The 17,172-nt window shown below is 40.2% G+C and overlaps 1 protein-coding gene across 9 annotated transcripts in view; it reads right to left on the reverse strand.

Moving 5' to 3' along the window:
* The window catches only part of LOC108719832 (disco-interacting protein 2 homolog C-like), a 265,083-nt gene that overhangs the window by 83,869 nt on the left and 164,042 nt on the right, over nt 1-17,172 (reverse strand). For all 9 annotated transcript variants that reach the window (XM_041567366.1, XM_041567363.1, XM_041567370.1 and 6 more), the window contains 2 exons: nt 9,202-9,293; nt 6,713-6,823 (listed from right to left, as the gene is read on the reverse strand). In XM_041567366.1, the coding sequence (XP_041423300.1) occupies nt 6,713-6,823; nt 9,202-9,293 (203 nt within the window). The remainder of the gene's footprint in view (nt 1-6,712; nt 6,824-9,201; nt 9,294-17,172) is intronic.

Consider the following 17,172-nt stretch of genomic DNA (forward strand, 5'->3'; position numbering starts at 1 on the left):
CCGTGTGGCCCTAGCTTTATAATTCATGAATTTAAAAACACTTGATTAATCACAAACAATCTTGAATCGGATTCTTCTTTTGGTATTTCAATTGTGTCTTAATGTAATTCAGTGGGTAAGATCAAAGTCCATTTTTGGTATTTTAGTGAGTAACAACTTAAAGAAGGTTCTCTTTTCCTTTGTTTCTTCTCCTTTTTTTTAATATTATAGTTTAACTGCTCCCTCAGTGGTTACTGAATCTTGAGGGGGGGGGGTTAATTCTAAGAAGAAAAATCATTATTTCCCCTTCCTGTTTCCCTCTTTTTTATCAAGGCCACACAGCATATGCCACTTAAAGGAGAACTAAAACCTAAAAATGAATATGGCTAAAAAACACCATATTTTATATACTGAACTTATTGCAACAGTCTAAAGTGTCAGCTTGTCAATAGCAGCAATGATCCAGGACTTCAAACTTGTCACAGAGGAGTCACCATCTTGGAAAGTGTCTGTGACACTCACATGCTCAGTGGGCTCTGATTGGCTGTTGAGAAGCTAAGCTTAGGGCTCGTCACTAATTAGGTGGGGAAAACTCTCTGAATAATAGGCAATAATTCTCTCGAATCAGACATCGGTGGGTGCAAAGTTGAGCTATTTCCCATGTATTTGCTGCATAAAGATAGCAAACCACAGCGACTAAAAAAGAAGAAATTAATTTCCCGCTCCCACCAATCCCCAGGAACGTATGGTTTTTTTCACCCAAGAGAAATTGCTCGCTGAGAACTCTAAGAGACGAGCACATACAAATCTTATTACATTTTAAATGAATGCCATTTCTTTTAGCTCAGGGAATAAGGAGCGTGCGGATTCTGATTCCCTGTAACAGTTTTAATCTGGGATCAATTTTGCCGTTTTCTCTTCTCAGCCATTTAACCGCCTAAGGAATTAAACGAAATCTATCGCCGCGCGGAGAGCGTTAAGTCTAGACTGGAGACAATTAGCCCGCACGTTAGTCCAAGTCTCCATTTCTGTATTACGGAGAAATCGCCTTCTTGTGCTGGATCTCAAGGGCAGTGTTCCGCTAAGTAAAATAATAAAGGGGAAGTAAAGAAAAAAAATGTAAATAAATGTTTTATTCTTTTTCAAAATAAACTGCTAATATAATCTTCGACGGTAGTTTTTGAGACGCTGTGGTGGCTGGCTAGAAGGTTAAATGACTGATGTAGGAACATGAGTAGATACCTCTCCGCATCATTTTCTCAATCCTCATTTAGATTTGAAATCTGATTTGCTACATAGAGAGAGAGATCACAGAAGTGATCACTTAACCCCCCCAGCACTGTAGCATACCTCCCAACTGTCCCGTTTTCAGCGGGACAGTCCCGCTTTTGACAGCTCAACCCGCAGTCCCGCATTTGTACTGAAAAGTCCCAACTTTCTCTGCACTGAACAGCCAGAAAAAGATACAAAGTTTCTAACATAATGGCTTTTGGCAGAGAGCCCAGAACAGCCACCCGGTGCCACTAAGATACTTTTGTAGCAATTGCGAGATAAGCAAATAGGTAATTGTAACAATTTAGATAAGCAGGTCTCTTGGGAGAAGTTGGACTGACAGCTTAAAGGGCAGTTGACCTTCTTTAGCAAAACCGAAAAAAAAAAACAGAGAGATATGTTCAAACTTTCATTACCTGCCAAATTTTGTAAAATGAACACCGGCGACAAGTTGACGTGCATTAAAGTCGATGGGTGTACGCTAATTGACGGCGGCAAATTTTCACGGGCGAATTTTCGCCGCAAATTCGCCCATCACTAATGCCAACATATTATTGCCCTGGACAGGCTCAATTCTGCTAGAAAACTTGAGGCTACTTAGACCCTTTAAATTAAAGGACAACATATTCCGCAGTGCTCCACAATAAACGGGTGTATGCAAAGAGCACACAGAGTATCATAGAAAACACAACAACCAATAACTGATACATGGGGTAAAGAGCTTACAATAGTTTTCAGGATGTTTGCAGTTTTTACACTGTTGATACAATAAATCTGAAACAACAGCGCCACCTGCTGTTATGTAATAAGCAAGCAGAGGAAAGTGGTTCCGCTAAACACCATTAACAATTATTAGAAACAATAGGGAAAAATATGTATAGGCATTGTCAATTGAAGATGGAAACCACCTAAGCAGCAGCCAGGCAAGCATCTAGTTATTGGGCCGAAATGTCCATAATATCTATCTATATTTTATATATTATTATATATTATATAAAAATATCTAACAAGACATTTTCTTTAAAGGGATACTGTCATTGGAAAACATGTTTTTTTCAAAACGCATCCATTAATAGTGCTACTTCAGCAGAATTCTGCACTGAAATCCATTTCTCAAAAGAGCGAACAGATTTTTTTATATTCAATTTTGAAATCTGACATGAGGCTAGACATTTTGTCAATTTCCCAGCTGCCCCTGGTCATGTGACTTGTGCCTGCACTTTAGGAGAGAAATGCTTTCTGGCAGGCTGCTGTTTTTCCTTCTCAATGTAACTGAATGTGTCTCAGTGGGACATGGGTTTTTACTATTGAATGTTGTTCTTAGATCTACCAGGCAGCTGTTATCTTGTGTTAGGGAGCTGCTATCTGGTTACCTTCCCATTGTTCTTTTGTTTGGCTGCTTGGGGGAAAAAGGGAGGGGGGTATCACTCCAACTTGCAGTACAGCAGTAAAGAGTGATTGAAGTTTATCAGAGCACAAGTCATATGACTGGGGGCAGCTTGGAAATTGACAAAATGTCTAGCCCCATGTCAGATTTCAAAATTGAATATAAAAAAATCTGTTTGCTCTTTTGAGAAATGGATTTCAGTGCAGAATTCTGCTGGAGCAGCACTATTAACTGATTCATTTTGAAAAATTTTTTTTTTCCCATGACAGTATCCCTTTAAAGAACTCTAACCCCCTAAGTGGATTTAGGTGAATTAAATGCCCCTTGACTACAGAAGGGACCCACTTGAATGGGAACACAAAATAAAGCTGAAACAGAGCGATGTAGAAATAAAAGAGAAAACTCAGAAGCAAAGAGTTCTAAAGGGCAGCCAGTGATTTGTATGAAAAAGGAAAGTGAAGTGGATGAAAGAGATAACGCAGCTATGTCCTGACACAAAGGCTGCAGTAGCAGCGGCGCAGATCTTAGACAACACTCGGCACGCAGGGTTCCTTTCTTACGAATGAGTCTTTCCCACTTTAATGAGCGGCACAACTGAACAACTCAGCTTTAGAGTTAGGGGGGATGATATTCCCATAGAACAGACCTTTCCTATGGGCAATTATGTGTATGTATTGAGCTCTGAGTCAATACAGAGGGTACTATGGGCACATAACTGTGCTGCCAGCTCATTGGATGACTGTATTTTGATGTACAGGTATGGGACCTGTTATCCAGAATGCTCGGGACCAGGAGTTTTCCAGGTAATGGATTTTTCTGTAATTTGGATCTTCATACCTTAAGTCTAATATAATATAATATAAAATCATGTAAACATTAAATAACCCCAATAGGCTGGTTTTGCTTCCAATAAGGATTAATTATATCTTAGTTGAGATCAAGTACAAGATATTATTACAGAGAGAAAAAAAATTGGATTATTTGTATAAAATGGATATGGCTTTTCTGTAATTCAGAGCTTTCTGGATAGCGGGTTTCCAGATAATGGATCCTATATCTATATTATATTCTCACTGACTGTACTTGAATTGGGTTGCTTTATTATTCTGCAGCTCTCCACGGGGCACTAACAGGCAAATTTTCGGGCAGCGTCAGCTTCGCATCTCTCGTACCACTTCAACCAGACACAAATGCGATAAAAATACGCTAATTCACTAAAATGCGCACTTTAGTGAATTTGCGGAGTAGCGCCCGTTCACCGGAGAGAAATACGCCTGGAGATAGGGTCCGAAACTGTGCTAGTGATGGTCTGGTTCGCTAGTGAATTGGCGATTGCGCCTGTTAGTCAATTGGTGATGTCCATGCGGGTGGCAACACTAGCGAATTTTCATTAGCATTAGCCACTTCGCTCTTTAGTAAATCTGCCCCCACTTTGAAGAAACTTAGTTATTGGGGTCCAAATGACCCTAGCAACCATGCGCTGATTGGAACAAGAGACGAATATGAATAGGAGAGGCCTGGAGAGAAAAATCAGTAATAAAAAGTAGCAATAACAATACATTTGTAGCCTTACAGAGCACTTGTTATGTTTTTAGTCGGGGTCAGTGACCCCCATTTGAAAGCTGGAAAGAATCAGAAGAAGGAGGCAATAATTCAAAAACTATAAAAAGAAAAAAAATTTAAATTAGCCATTGTATAATGTTCAATGTAACTTAAAGGTGACCCACCCCTTTAATGCCTGTAAATTATGATCAAGACATTCAGGAAGAAGGACATTGGGGCAAAAACCATCAATTTATATCCTTTGTGCTTAGTTAGTTGTAACTGCAGTCCCCCAAACATACGACCAGTCTGATTACTGTTATACCTACAATTGCTCTTTTACTATTTAACAAGAAAGGCCCTCTTTTAGCAGAGAAAAATCAAGGTAACAAAATCTTTTTATTATAGCAATATTAGATGTTGGTGAGCGTGAGCATTTGCATCTATCTCCCGGCAGCAAATATGACATTATGGGGCAGATTTATCAAGGGTCAAAGTGAATTCGAGGGAATTTTCGAAGTTAAAAAATTAAAAATTCAAAGTAATTTTTTGGATACTTCAACCATCGAATAGGATACTACGGCTTTGATTCGAAGTAAAATCGTTCGAATATTCGACCAATCGATAATCGAAGTACTGTCTCTTTAAAAAAACTTTGATTTCAATAATTCGCCAAATAAAACCTGCCGAAGTGCTATGTTAGCCTGTGGGGACCTTCTAGAGCATTTTTCTAAGTTTTTGGAGGTCGAAGTAAAATCATTCGATCGATCGCTGAAATCCTTCGAATCGTTCGAATCGAAGGATTTAATCGTTTACTTCGGCCGCAGGATACCCAAATTCGCTGAAAAAAACGTCAACTTCGAAATTCGATCCTTGATAAATCTGCCCCTCTATGTTGTGCAGCTCAAGGACTTGCCGTGCACTTTGCTCAGCACAGCTTAAAAATGATGGCTCCGTATAGGAATAAACAACACCAAGCAGCAATTAATAAAGATATGAATAAGCAAAAAGGGTCCCACTGAGCATTATTACTGAGCAGGAAGATTAGCAAGAACTGCCGTGTTATTTCTGCATCTGGCGCATAGGTGAGCGCATGGCTCGACTACATACGTTTCCCCAAAATAAGCATAGATAGTACAGGTATGGGGACCTCTTATCCAGAACGCTCGGGACCTGGGGTTTTCCGGATAATGGATCTTTCCGTAATTTGGAACTTTATACCTTAAGTCTACTAGAAAATCAGATAAACATTAAATAAACCCAATAGGCTGGTTTTGCCTCCAATAAGGATTAATTATATCTTAGTTGGGATCAAGTACAAGCTACTGTTTTATTATTACAGCGAAAAAGGAAACCATTTTTTAAAATTTGGATAAAATGGAGTCTATGGAAGACAGCCTTTCGGTAATATACTGGATAACGGGTTTCCCGATAACAGATCCCATACCTGTACAAGAATGGGATACATTATACGGAAACCCATAATCCAGAAAGCTCAGAATTAGGGAAACACCACCAACCATAGACTCCATTTTATCCAAATAATCCAAATTGTTCAATAAAAATACATGTATAGGACCTGTTATCCAGAATGCTCGGGACCTGGGGATTTCCGGATAACGGATCTTTCTGTAATTTTGATCTTCATACCTTAAGTCTACTAGAAAATCACGTAAACATTAAATAAACGCAATAGTCTGGTTCTGCCTCCAATAAGGATTAATTATATCTTAGTTGGGATCAAGTACAAACTTTTTTATTATTACAGAGAAAAAGGGAAATCATTTTTAAAAATCTGGATTTTTTGGATAAAATGGAGTCTATGGGAGACGGCCTTTCTGTAATTTGGCGCTGTCTGCATAATGGTTTTCCGGATAACGGATCCCACACCTGTGATAAAAATGATTTCCTTTTTCTGTGTAATAGTAAAACAGTCGCTTGTACTTGATCCCAACTAAGATATAATTAATCCTTATTGGAAGCAAAACCAGCCTATTGGGTTTAATTAATATTTACATTATTTTAAGTAAGACTTTAAGGGGCATATTTATCAAGGGTTGAATTTCGAATTCAAATTGGTCGAATAGGTCAGTTTTTGATCGAACAGGTCCGTATTCGGCTGTATTCGAATCATAAGAATCAAAGCAATAGCACATTCGCTCTAATTCGATTCAAAGTTTTTCCCAAAAAAACCTTTGATTTTTCAAAGTCCACCAATTGACTCCAAGTAGGTTCTAGGAGGTCCCCCGTAAGATAAAACAGCAATTTGAATTGAATTTGGACTATTCCCAAGTTGAAAATTCACCTCGATCTTTGATAAATCTGCCCCTAGGTATTGAGATCCAAATTATAAAAAGCTTTGGAAACCCCCAGGTCTGGATAACAGGTCCTGTACCTGTACATATTATTTATACGCACTTTTCAAGTGACATCACGAAGCCCCAATTATGAGTGATGACATCACTAAGGAACAAATAGGAGGATATACTGATATTTAAACTTTTTTTTTCAAAAAGTCAGAAACAGCCTTACCTTCCTAGTGAGTGGCACTTCAATTGGGACAGGTACGACTTCAGCCAATAAGCAGCCGTAGAATGCTACCATAAATGCAGCTGGATCATTATTTGGGAATACGAGGGCAACCTAAAAAAAAAAAAAAAATGTCAGTGTAATGATAATCCCATATACAAGCAATAAAACTAAAATCCGGTCTGTGAGCATTAAAGGAACAGTAACAGCTCCCAGGTCTGGATAACAGGTCCTGTACCTTGTCTCTTATTCCCTTCCCTTTAGATTGTAAGCTCCTTTACATGGGGCCTTCCTCACCTTTTGTACCGGTGTTGTTATGTAACTCCATATGTTCTATGTATGTAATTAATGTGATTTAGTGGAAACACATTTACTTTACAGCGCTGAGAAATATGCTGGCACTATATAAATAAATGTTAATAATAATAATAATAATAACAACAGCATTTTAAAGTAATTAAATATAATGTTCTGTTGCCCTGGACTGTCCAACTGGTGCGTTTGCGTTAGAAACACAAAGGTTATATAAACAATCTGCCCTGTAGCAATGGAGGCAATTGACATAGTAAATACAGTAAATGGTTAAAACAGAAGCTCTTTAAAACACCATTATATTCTACAGAGCTTATCTGCTATGTAACTCGAGTCTTTTCTACTCTTTTCTGCCCCCAGTTGAAGTTGACTTTTTGCTTCTTTAAACTGCTATGAAGATGGAACCTTTTGGTTCGTGGCTCTGTGATCATGAGTCGCTTTGACTTTTTATCACATAACCACCAACCTTTAGAGCTGCGAAAATACAATAATTGAAATTTCGGGGGCCTTTCTTTCCCATCTCATCTGCATGCACTGTGAAATGTCATGGCCCTATGAAGGCATAATTATGTTTCCAAACCCAGTAATTGCACAGTTCCGTTGCAAGAGCAGGATTTGGAAAAGGACATACAGTACAGATGGAGGCCATAGAATTCCCCTACGCGCGCTAAACATGGCTTTGTATCTGAAATCTGGAACCTTTTTTCTAATTGATGTTTTTTAATCCCATTGTGGGAGTCATACACACTAAACCCCGTAATTTGCTCCAAACAAAGTCTTTCTAGAGACAGCTCTTTAATTACTATTGTGCCTTCAAAACTGCTTTATATCTTATGCCTCTGGTTAGAAAACAGCAGCTTCCATCGGGTCATTCCATATTGTAACATTTTCACAAAACAGAATGTTGACCGTACTGATTTCACTGTAGGGCTGCTGATTTCTTCTCTCTTTTACTTCTTGTTAATTTTTAACAATCACACAAACTCTAAGGGCAGAGACACACGGTCAGATTCGGGGACGCCCGGCGACAAATCTCCTCTTGCTCGGGGCAACTAATCTCCCCAAACCGAATGTAAATTGCCGGCAGGATGACACTCGGAGCGCTTTGTTTTCCGAAGTCGTCCGAAGTTTCCTTGAGAGCCAACTTTGGAAAACGAATCGCTCTGAGTGCCATCTCTCCGGCAATTTACACTCTAGCTGGCGGTAATGCAGGGGAAGGCAGTAGGGAGATTATTCACCCCGAAGAAGAGGAGATTTGTAGCCAGGTGTCTAATCTTCCCAAATCTGTCTGTGTGTCTCTGCCCTAATGAGGTCTAATTAAGCCTCATAAACCAGATAGGGGTTGGCCTCACTATCAGCCAAAAAATGCTGAAAGAGAATCAGCCCCATGACTTAAGCCTAGGGTCGCCACCTGTCCAGTTTTGACCCAAACAGCCCGGTTTTAGGAAGGGTTGTCAAAACTGCAAGCCTGGTTTTCCAAATTAGGAAACCCAGGCAGGATTGCATGAGATTGACGCGATTGACCAATTGGCAATCACCATGTCATAGATCCACCCACTGATGACACTGATGCCCCTCCCACCCCGTCCCCCACCTGGAGTTAGTGGAATACCAGTATAGTATTCTAAGGAACTCTGGACATTTAAGGAGAAACAAACCCTTAATAAAAAAAAATCCTACCCCCTACCCTACATATACCCACCTCCCTCCCCCCCCAGGTCATGTAACCCACAAAAATCATCAGGCAGTTAACCAATTAACAGTAAATGTTACCTGTTAATTGGTTGCTATGGGTTACTAGACTAAAAGCCAACTTTGTCTCTTGTGATCTTAAAATCTGCAACTAGTTATAGATATTGATATATATGAGTATATAGATATGTGTGTGCGTGTGAACTTGGGTTCTACTGGAGGTAAAAATGTAACAATATGAAGATACATAGAACCCTCTGTAGGTACAACACATTCAGATGGACACTTCTAAGCTGTGCACTCATGCGAGCGCACGTATATTTCGAGACCAGCGCACTTGTGGTGCGCACAAAGAAAAAAACCAAAAACACATAAAAGTGAAAACACAATTTTGTGTTTTTGTAAAAGTGAGCACAGTATTCTAAAAGGTGCTCAAATGGCCGAGAAGAAACTAGAGGGAACATTGCTTAGTGTAAGTACTTTCTTACCCTGTCTCCAGGTCGGACCATTGGTTCTTGCTTTGTGCCAAGTTTATGCAGTATATTGTACGCCACCTTCATACTCCTGGTCCATAACTTTCCTGGTAAAGAAAATAATAACATTTCTCATTAGAACTTATAACACACATAAAAGGGTTCCAGAGCACATGTGCCATTTTTACTCTCTCGGAGGAGAATCAAGCACGTCTCAGAAACATCATTCACTTGGAATAATTCAAGGAACTGCACGCAGATCAGAACAATATAATTTGTAAATAAATAAGGTTGCCATAATAACAACTGCCTCTTATTCCGTATTTCACACTGAAAAATCACCGTCACCTAGGTCATCGATCACGGCAAACTCACTAAGAAGGCTGGCGGCGCAGAAGGTTATCAGTTATCCGTGCCTGTTCCTCAACAGAAATTTACTTTTAAACGAACATTGCAAGCTCTGGAGAGGTATCAGCATCTAAAAACCATTCTATAACTGCCAAAGCTGATAGATGTTTCCAAGCTCCTCTGCATGTTATAAATATTTTATAAAGTGCAGGGCAGTAAAAACAGAAAGAATGACTTGGAGACCGGAACTGGGTGGATTCTCGAGAAGAACAAAATATAAACGTTGCTATTGTGGAAGCCTATGATTTTTTAACAACCCAAGCAAGATAATGGGATCAGCTTGGCGGAAAGGAGACAACAGATGTTGTAGGGAATGTACCTCAAGAAGAGAAAGACATTATTCTAGGACAGGGGTCCCCAACTGTAAAAAACAATTGTAAAAACAGTTGGAGAGCAACACAAGCCTGAAACATGTTCCTGGGGTGCCAAAACGGTCTCTGATAGGCTTTTTATAGCCCCTAAGTGAACTATCAGCCTACAGGAGGCTCTGTTTGACAGTTGACCAGGCTTTTATGCAACCAAAACTTGCCTCCAAACCAGGAACTGAAAAATAAACACCTGTTTTGGGGCCACTGGGAGAGACTTCAGGGTTGGTGAGCAACATGTTGCTCTGGAGTAACTGGTTGGGGTTCACCATTCTAGGAAATCTAGCCATCGGCGTAACAAGAGAGTTAGTAGACATACAGAACCCACTGAGGAATATAATAAATGCCCAGTTTTAATATATTAACCTAAATAGATCATATTCTACAAGGTTACAACAAGATCTTGCTTTGTGCCCCATTAACATATTAGAAGAGCATAAGATAAAACTGTTAAGTTATTCACTTTCAACTACCAGTATATCTTAATGGCATGCCAATGTATTCAGGGTGTTATACATCAGTAGAAATTGAAGACCTTCATGATGCACAACTCTGCCTTATCTGTGGGCTTGTATTAAGCCTCATTTTAAAGCAAAAGCAGAAAAATAATAGGTATGGGAACTGTTATCGAAAACGCTCGAGACTTGGGGTTTTCTGGATAATGAGTTTTTCCGTAATTTGGCTCTTCATACCTTAAAGGGATACTGTCATGGTAAAAAAAAATTTTTTCAAAATGAATCAGTTAATAGTGCTGCTCCAGCAGAATTCTGCAGTGAAATCCATTTCTCAAAAGAGCAAACAGATTTTTTTATATTCAATTTTGAAATCTGACATGGGGCTAGACATTTTGTCAATTTCCCAGCTGCCCCATGTCATGTGACTTGTGCCTGCACTTCAGGAGAGAAATGCTTTCTGGCAGGCTGCTGTTTTTCCTTCTCAATGTAACTGAATGTGTCTCAGTGGGACATGGGTTTTTACTATTGAGTGTTGTTCTTAGATCTGCCAGGCAGCTGTTATCTTGTGTTAGGGAGCTGCTATCTGGTTACCTTCCTATTGTTCTTTTGTTTGGCTGCTGGGGGGGGAAAGGGAGGGGGGTGATATCACTCCAACTTGCAGTACAGCAGTAAAGAGTGTTTGAAGTTTATCAGAGCACAAGTCACATGACTTGGGGCAGCTGGGAAATTGACAAAATGTCTAGCCCCATGTTAGATTTCAAAATTGAATATAAAAAAATCTGTTTGCTCTTTTGAGAAATGGATTTCAGTGCAGAATTCTGCTGGAGCAGCACTATTAACTGATTCATTTTGAATTTTTTTTTTTTCCCATGACAGTATCCCTTTAAGCCTACTAGAAAATCATGTCAATATTAAATAAACCCAATAGGCTGGTTTTGCTTCCAATAAGGATTAATTATATCTTAGTTGGGATCAAGTACAAGCTACTGTTTTATTATTACAGAGAAATAATTTTTAAAAATGTGGATTAATATTTGGATAAAAAGGAGTCTAATGCAAGATGGCCTTTCTGTAATTTGGAGCTTTATGGATAATGGGTTTCCAGATAACAGATCCTATACATGTATAGGAATAAGTGGCCAGAGCATACTTGCATGCATATTATTGCTGCTAATTTGATTTAATTAAAATGATTTTGCCATTCGTAATATTATAATATATATTATAATATAATAGAGCCCAATAATTTCTGTGATTTTAATATTATCAACATTATATATGAATGGGAGCAGTTCAAGCCCCAGGCATTTAAGGTAACATAAATAGGATAAACAAATCCAGAAATAAGATTAACGATTGGCTAAAATGGATTAGAGAGCCTTCTGAAGGACCCAATGTCTAAATGGGTGTAAACAGATTATATTCTACAAGGTGTAAAGCTGCTTTGTGGTACAGTAGCTTCTTAGTTGGGTCTTTTTTATCCAATCTAAGACTCTGAAGATATTGATTGCCAACTCCTAGTGTATCCTGATGCCAAGGGATTCTGGGTGGAATAGATCAGTACAGTAGAAACTGAAGACCCACATGATACACAATTCTGCCTCGACTAGGAGCACAATATTATTTACTAACTTGCTTTTTGTTCTACTCTATAGGGGCACAATATTAAGCCCCTATAGAGTAGAACAAAAAGCAAGTTAGCAAATACAGGTATGCAGAAGCCGTCCAAGAAGTGGCCAGCACATTCTAGCATACATATTATTTGAAGTGCTTGTAATAAGAAGAATATAAAATTATATTATTGCACATTCCCTTGAAAACATTTTCACTGCTGCATAAAATGCCTGCACTAGATTCATAAAAATGAGATTTTTAGTTATACCATATGGTCATGGGGTATTAAAGCTTACCAGTTCTATTAAGGCAAATCTCTGGGGGAGACTTGGCTGCTACTGCTCTGATTTTGCTATATTTTGCACGGCAGAGGAAACTGTGCAATGCCTTTATTTGGCAATGGCTTAAAAACGTGCATTTCCGAGATATAGTTGGCCTTGTCATACCACATGCACGAAAGCTAGGCTGCGTTTGGATGCAATCCAGCGACTACACAGGTCAAAGCAATAAAAGAAAGATCTGCTGAGTGGAACAGGATGTTTCTACCAGGGAAACACATTCATTTATGGATATTTACATTCATCACTTCCAAGCTAGCGAGATCATTTCAGGCAAGTCGCTGATTTTCAGGTTTCGCCAAACGAGCGCACAATCTGCGAACAAGTGAATCAGACAATCAGATTAAAATTGTCAGGCTAACGTCTCCTGTCCAAAAGCCTGATATAAATAAAAAAATCCACTGTTGGCTTGCTCCAGAACTCGTAGATCAAGCCAATGACTCTGACAAGGCGTCTGAACAACAGGGCTCTTGATAAAGCGCTTATATCACTCCCTCAACGGCAAACTAACGTGTGATAAATCAACTGGTATCCATTTCCGCTGAGCTTGTCTGTTAGCTCAGCGCTAGGCCTAATTTTCAGAATTTCACCTGTAAAATCTAGCCTGGTGTTAAAAGCAAAGGGACCGTCATCGCAGGTTACCCAGAACACCCAATAAATATCAACTTTGATTGGTCTAATATAAGCTAGAGAATGAAAGCAAGAACGATCTGTTTGATTGCTATGAGTAATGGCATGCAATTATCCCCTATGTTGAGGTGGCCATACACGGGCCGATAAAAGCTGCCGACAGACTGTGTCGGCCGCTTATTGGCCCGTGTATGGGGGCCCCCGACGGGCTTCCCCGATCAAGATCTGGCCGAAAGTCGGCCAGATCTCGATCGGATGGGTTTAAAAATCGCGTCGGATCGCGGCCGCATCTGTTTGTTGATGCGGTCCCGCGATCCGACCACCCGTTTGCCGAATGCTAGGATCCGATCGTTGGGCCCTAGGGCCCACGATCGGATCTGCCCGATATTGCCCACCTCAAGGTGGGCATATCGGAGGGAGATCCGCTCGTTTGGCGACATCGCCAAACGAGCGGATCTATCCATGTATGGCCACCTTTAGAAAATTATCCCCGGTGATTCGGTAGCCATAGACTGAAGTCAACTGGCCTATTAGGAGATTGGATATACTGTATAGGTATGGGGATTGTTATCCAGAATGCCTGGGACCTGGGGTTTTCCCAATTTGGATCTCCTTACCTTATGTCTACTAAAATACCTTCTAAACATTTAATAAACCCAATAGGATTGTGTTGCCTCCAACAAGGAGGGATCAAGTACAAAAATACGGTTTCATTATTACAGAGAAAAAGGAAAGCATCTTTAAAAATGTGATTTATTGATTAAAATGGCAGATGGCCTTCCTGTAGTTCCGAGCTTTCTCAATTACGGATCCTATACCTGTACAAGGAAGTGCATCACAGATGAAATGCTTGAGAAACATTTTAGAGCACTAAGAAGGCAATACATGCTATTTATGGTGGGACAGTTAGATCTTAGCCTTACTGTCAAATCATGATTGTGTGTATGAGATCCCATGTGATACCATTTGACTGGCCATCCATTGATCCAATTAGAATTTACTCTGTTCAACATGAAAATCATTATTGCTGGTGCCACAGATTGGCGTGTGAATGTGCCACCTGTAGACCATTAAGCGGCATTCAACATTCTGCAGATCACGAAGTCTCTGTTTTAATTATTTTGTCCTGTGTTGCCCTGGGTGGGCACAAATATAATAACAGAGCTTTCTGTGGGGGGGTGGGCGCCTAAAAAAATAGCACCCCCACAGTGAGTTATATTTTAAATTTAATATTTATCTCCATCCACCAATATTGGAAATTACTGGTGGAGATGAATAAAGGAGACCATTAAAGCATAAGAAATCTCAAAATACAGTATATTGTAAGTGTAAGACGCACCGGGAGATCCTCTGGAATTCTTACCTCCCGATGCGTCTCTTCCTGTCTGAGAGGGCGCAAGCGCGTCCAGCGCTGTCGTCACGCACATCGAAGTGACAATGGCGCCACATTGCTGCCTTTTGACGCTGAGCACGCGACGCTCGTGTTTTTAAATACCGAGCATCGTGATGTCATCATTCAGCGTGGAATTTGAATTTTTTGGCGCCAAATTCCCTTTAAAAAGGCTAATCTCCATTTTGACAGTGCCCAAGCTGGCTTCTGTTTACAGAACGTGCCGAAGCATTATATTCTATTGGAAAATTCAGTTTTTTTGACTTTTGCCTGTTTTTTTACTTTGATTCCTGCAGCCTGCCTTGACCCTTTTGCCTGTTTGTGACTACGTTTTTGCCTAATCCTTGCCGGTACTTTATTACGGACTTGTTACTAACTAAACGCACCAATTCCTGGTTGGTTCTGCAGCAGAAAGCCCGGGGCCCCAAAAGGGTGTCAATGAACACCGGAATCCACCGGGGTTTCCCTTGTGCATCAGAGTGTACCCACTGCCTTCAAAAGTTCCTGATTGACGAGTACATTATAGTACGTCCCTAAGTCTTCAGTCTAGGTGTAGAACCTGAGACAAAGGCTGAACCAAATTAATTGAACCCATGCAAACCTGAGTACATTACCTGTATATGCATGGAATACCTGAAAACTACTTAAAAAATACATTCTCTTTTAATTTCATTGATGATACTGGAATAGCACCTCTTCCACCATTCCAGGAAACGGGGCCACCCTAGTGATGGTCCCTAGATACGTAGCAATGGCTATTCACACTCAACCTAATTTGTGATAGGCCCAAACTGTTAATATGTATTATTCTATCATGGGCACACGCGAAGCTTTAAGCAAACACATGAACAAGTTGCTGCCTCCAAATGATATTGAGAACAGATGCTGGTATCAGTTATGGGAGTCTTATGTCAAGCTCTTGTGTGCAAATCTCATTTGTATGAACGCACACACATCACATAAAAGCACACACAAACTCAGTGCTTACCCATCTCCGAGCAATGAAAATGTCAAATGTAGGCAGAGCTGACCGGAAATAACTGTAGCAATTAGAAGGCTTCATTTGAACAATCCTATGATTAAAGACATTGACCTTGTATTATGGCATGATGAGCACATTAAATAAAGGATCCTTAAGGAAGTACCGCATTTTGCCTTTTTATGCCTGAAATCTCTAATGCTGGAGCTTGGATGCACCCGATGTGAGTCCTTTTGAGTGTTCATAGGCCATCAACCAATGTGAAACTTTAAGGAACATCACTCACACACATGAATGTTGGATGGTGGAAGCTCCATCTGGTGAGTGTCAGTCTATGTCCTTACATCTTCTGCATCAGGGCCGCCATTAGAAATCACGAGGCCCCGTACACCAACAATTTCGGGCCCCCTGGGCCCCACCCACCCTGGCGCCCAAGCCCCCCCCCACCCTGGCGCCCAAGCATCGCCCCAGACCCCGCCCACTCCACATCACAGTTAAAATACCACACAGACTTCAGCGCTAAAAAAGTAACCCCACACACACACACAAGTTATAAAAAGCTATTGATGGTCAGGGACCCCTTATAAGTTTAAAAAAAAAAAAACTTTTTTAAGTACATATGAGTTTCTGTATCAGACTTCCTGTTTTCAGCATAAACCTCCAGGGCTAGGGCTTGAGCATGCTCAGTTTGCTCCTCTATCTCTCTCCCCCTCCCTCCTCCCCTCCCTTCCCTGCTGTAATCTGAGCCCAGAGCTATGAGTGAGCAGGGTGAGGCTCAGGCAGGAAATGATGTCACAACAAGATAATATGGCAGCTGCTATCCTAAACAAATAGAGAGAGCTTTTAGAGCTGTTTATTTTGGTATGGTAAAGTATTCTACAGCATAAATATAGTGTTATAGCTTATACTATTGTAGCTAATGTATTGGCAATAAACTGCTTCAGTAGCTTTCCTTCTCCTTTAAGGTCAATAACCAACCTAAAAGTATCTATGCCAAGAGAATGCTGATAAAATTGGCCAAGTAAAAAAAAATACTCATAGTGAATGAAAGCAATACTATCCATTTACAAACATCTTAATGATAAATTCAGAACAGCAGTTTATTCAGAACAGTTTATTTAAATCAGCATTTCAGGCCCCTATTAACCATGTGTGTGTAGGTGCTTGATGTTATTAATACAGTGCACATCCAGCCTTACATTCTCCTCTACCGGCTTGAGTTACAGATTGAAATGAAATGTCTGAGGCAAAAGCAAAGGCTCGGTGCTCTGGCAACAGGCAATCAGTCCTATTTGTGAGCAGCTACCTGGGGAGTTGGTGAGTCACTGCAAGGACTTGGCAAGTATAGATGTTCTCTCTCGGAGCTCGCAGCGCCACCGCCGTTGTGTTTATTCTCAGCAAGTCTCACGCTGAGCACAAACGCGCGTCACAAAGTGTAGGTGTAAAACATGAACTCACCTGGAACAGAGTCTCTTATTAATATCATTGCTGAGATCTTTAAATATTTACAAGCTCAATTTAAGAAGGAAACATCCTGCAAGGAGTCAGGGGAAAAATAATTTGCTTTAAATAAACAGACTCTGTACTGGGTGAGCCGAAGATAATTGACCCTCTAGCAGTGCCGAACTGGAACAACGGATGGGAATCTGGGGGGAGGGGGGCCTGTGTTTCCCAACGGAGAACGGTTAATAGATTCATGAAACCATTGCTAAAGGAAAAGTAAACCATCAACAAAAATTGATGCTAAACTGCCCAGAATTAACTTTTGAACCAATAAAATGAATTGCAAACAACAGTGCAAATTGCT

The sequence above is a fragment of the Xenopus laevis genome, chromosome 6S (assembly GCF_017654675.1).
Source record: "Xenopus laevis strain J_2021 chromosome 6S, Xenopus_laevis_v10.1, whole genome shotgun sequence".
In the NCBI taxonomy this organism is placed as follows: Eukaryota; Metazoa; Chordata; class Amphibia; order Anura; family Pipidae; genus Xenopus; species Xenopus laevis.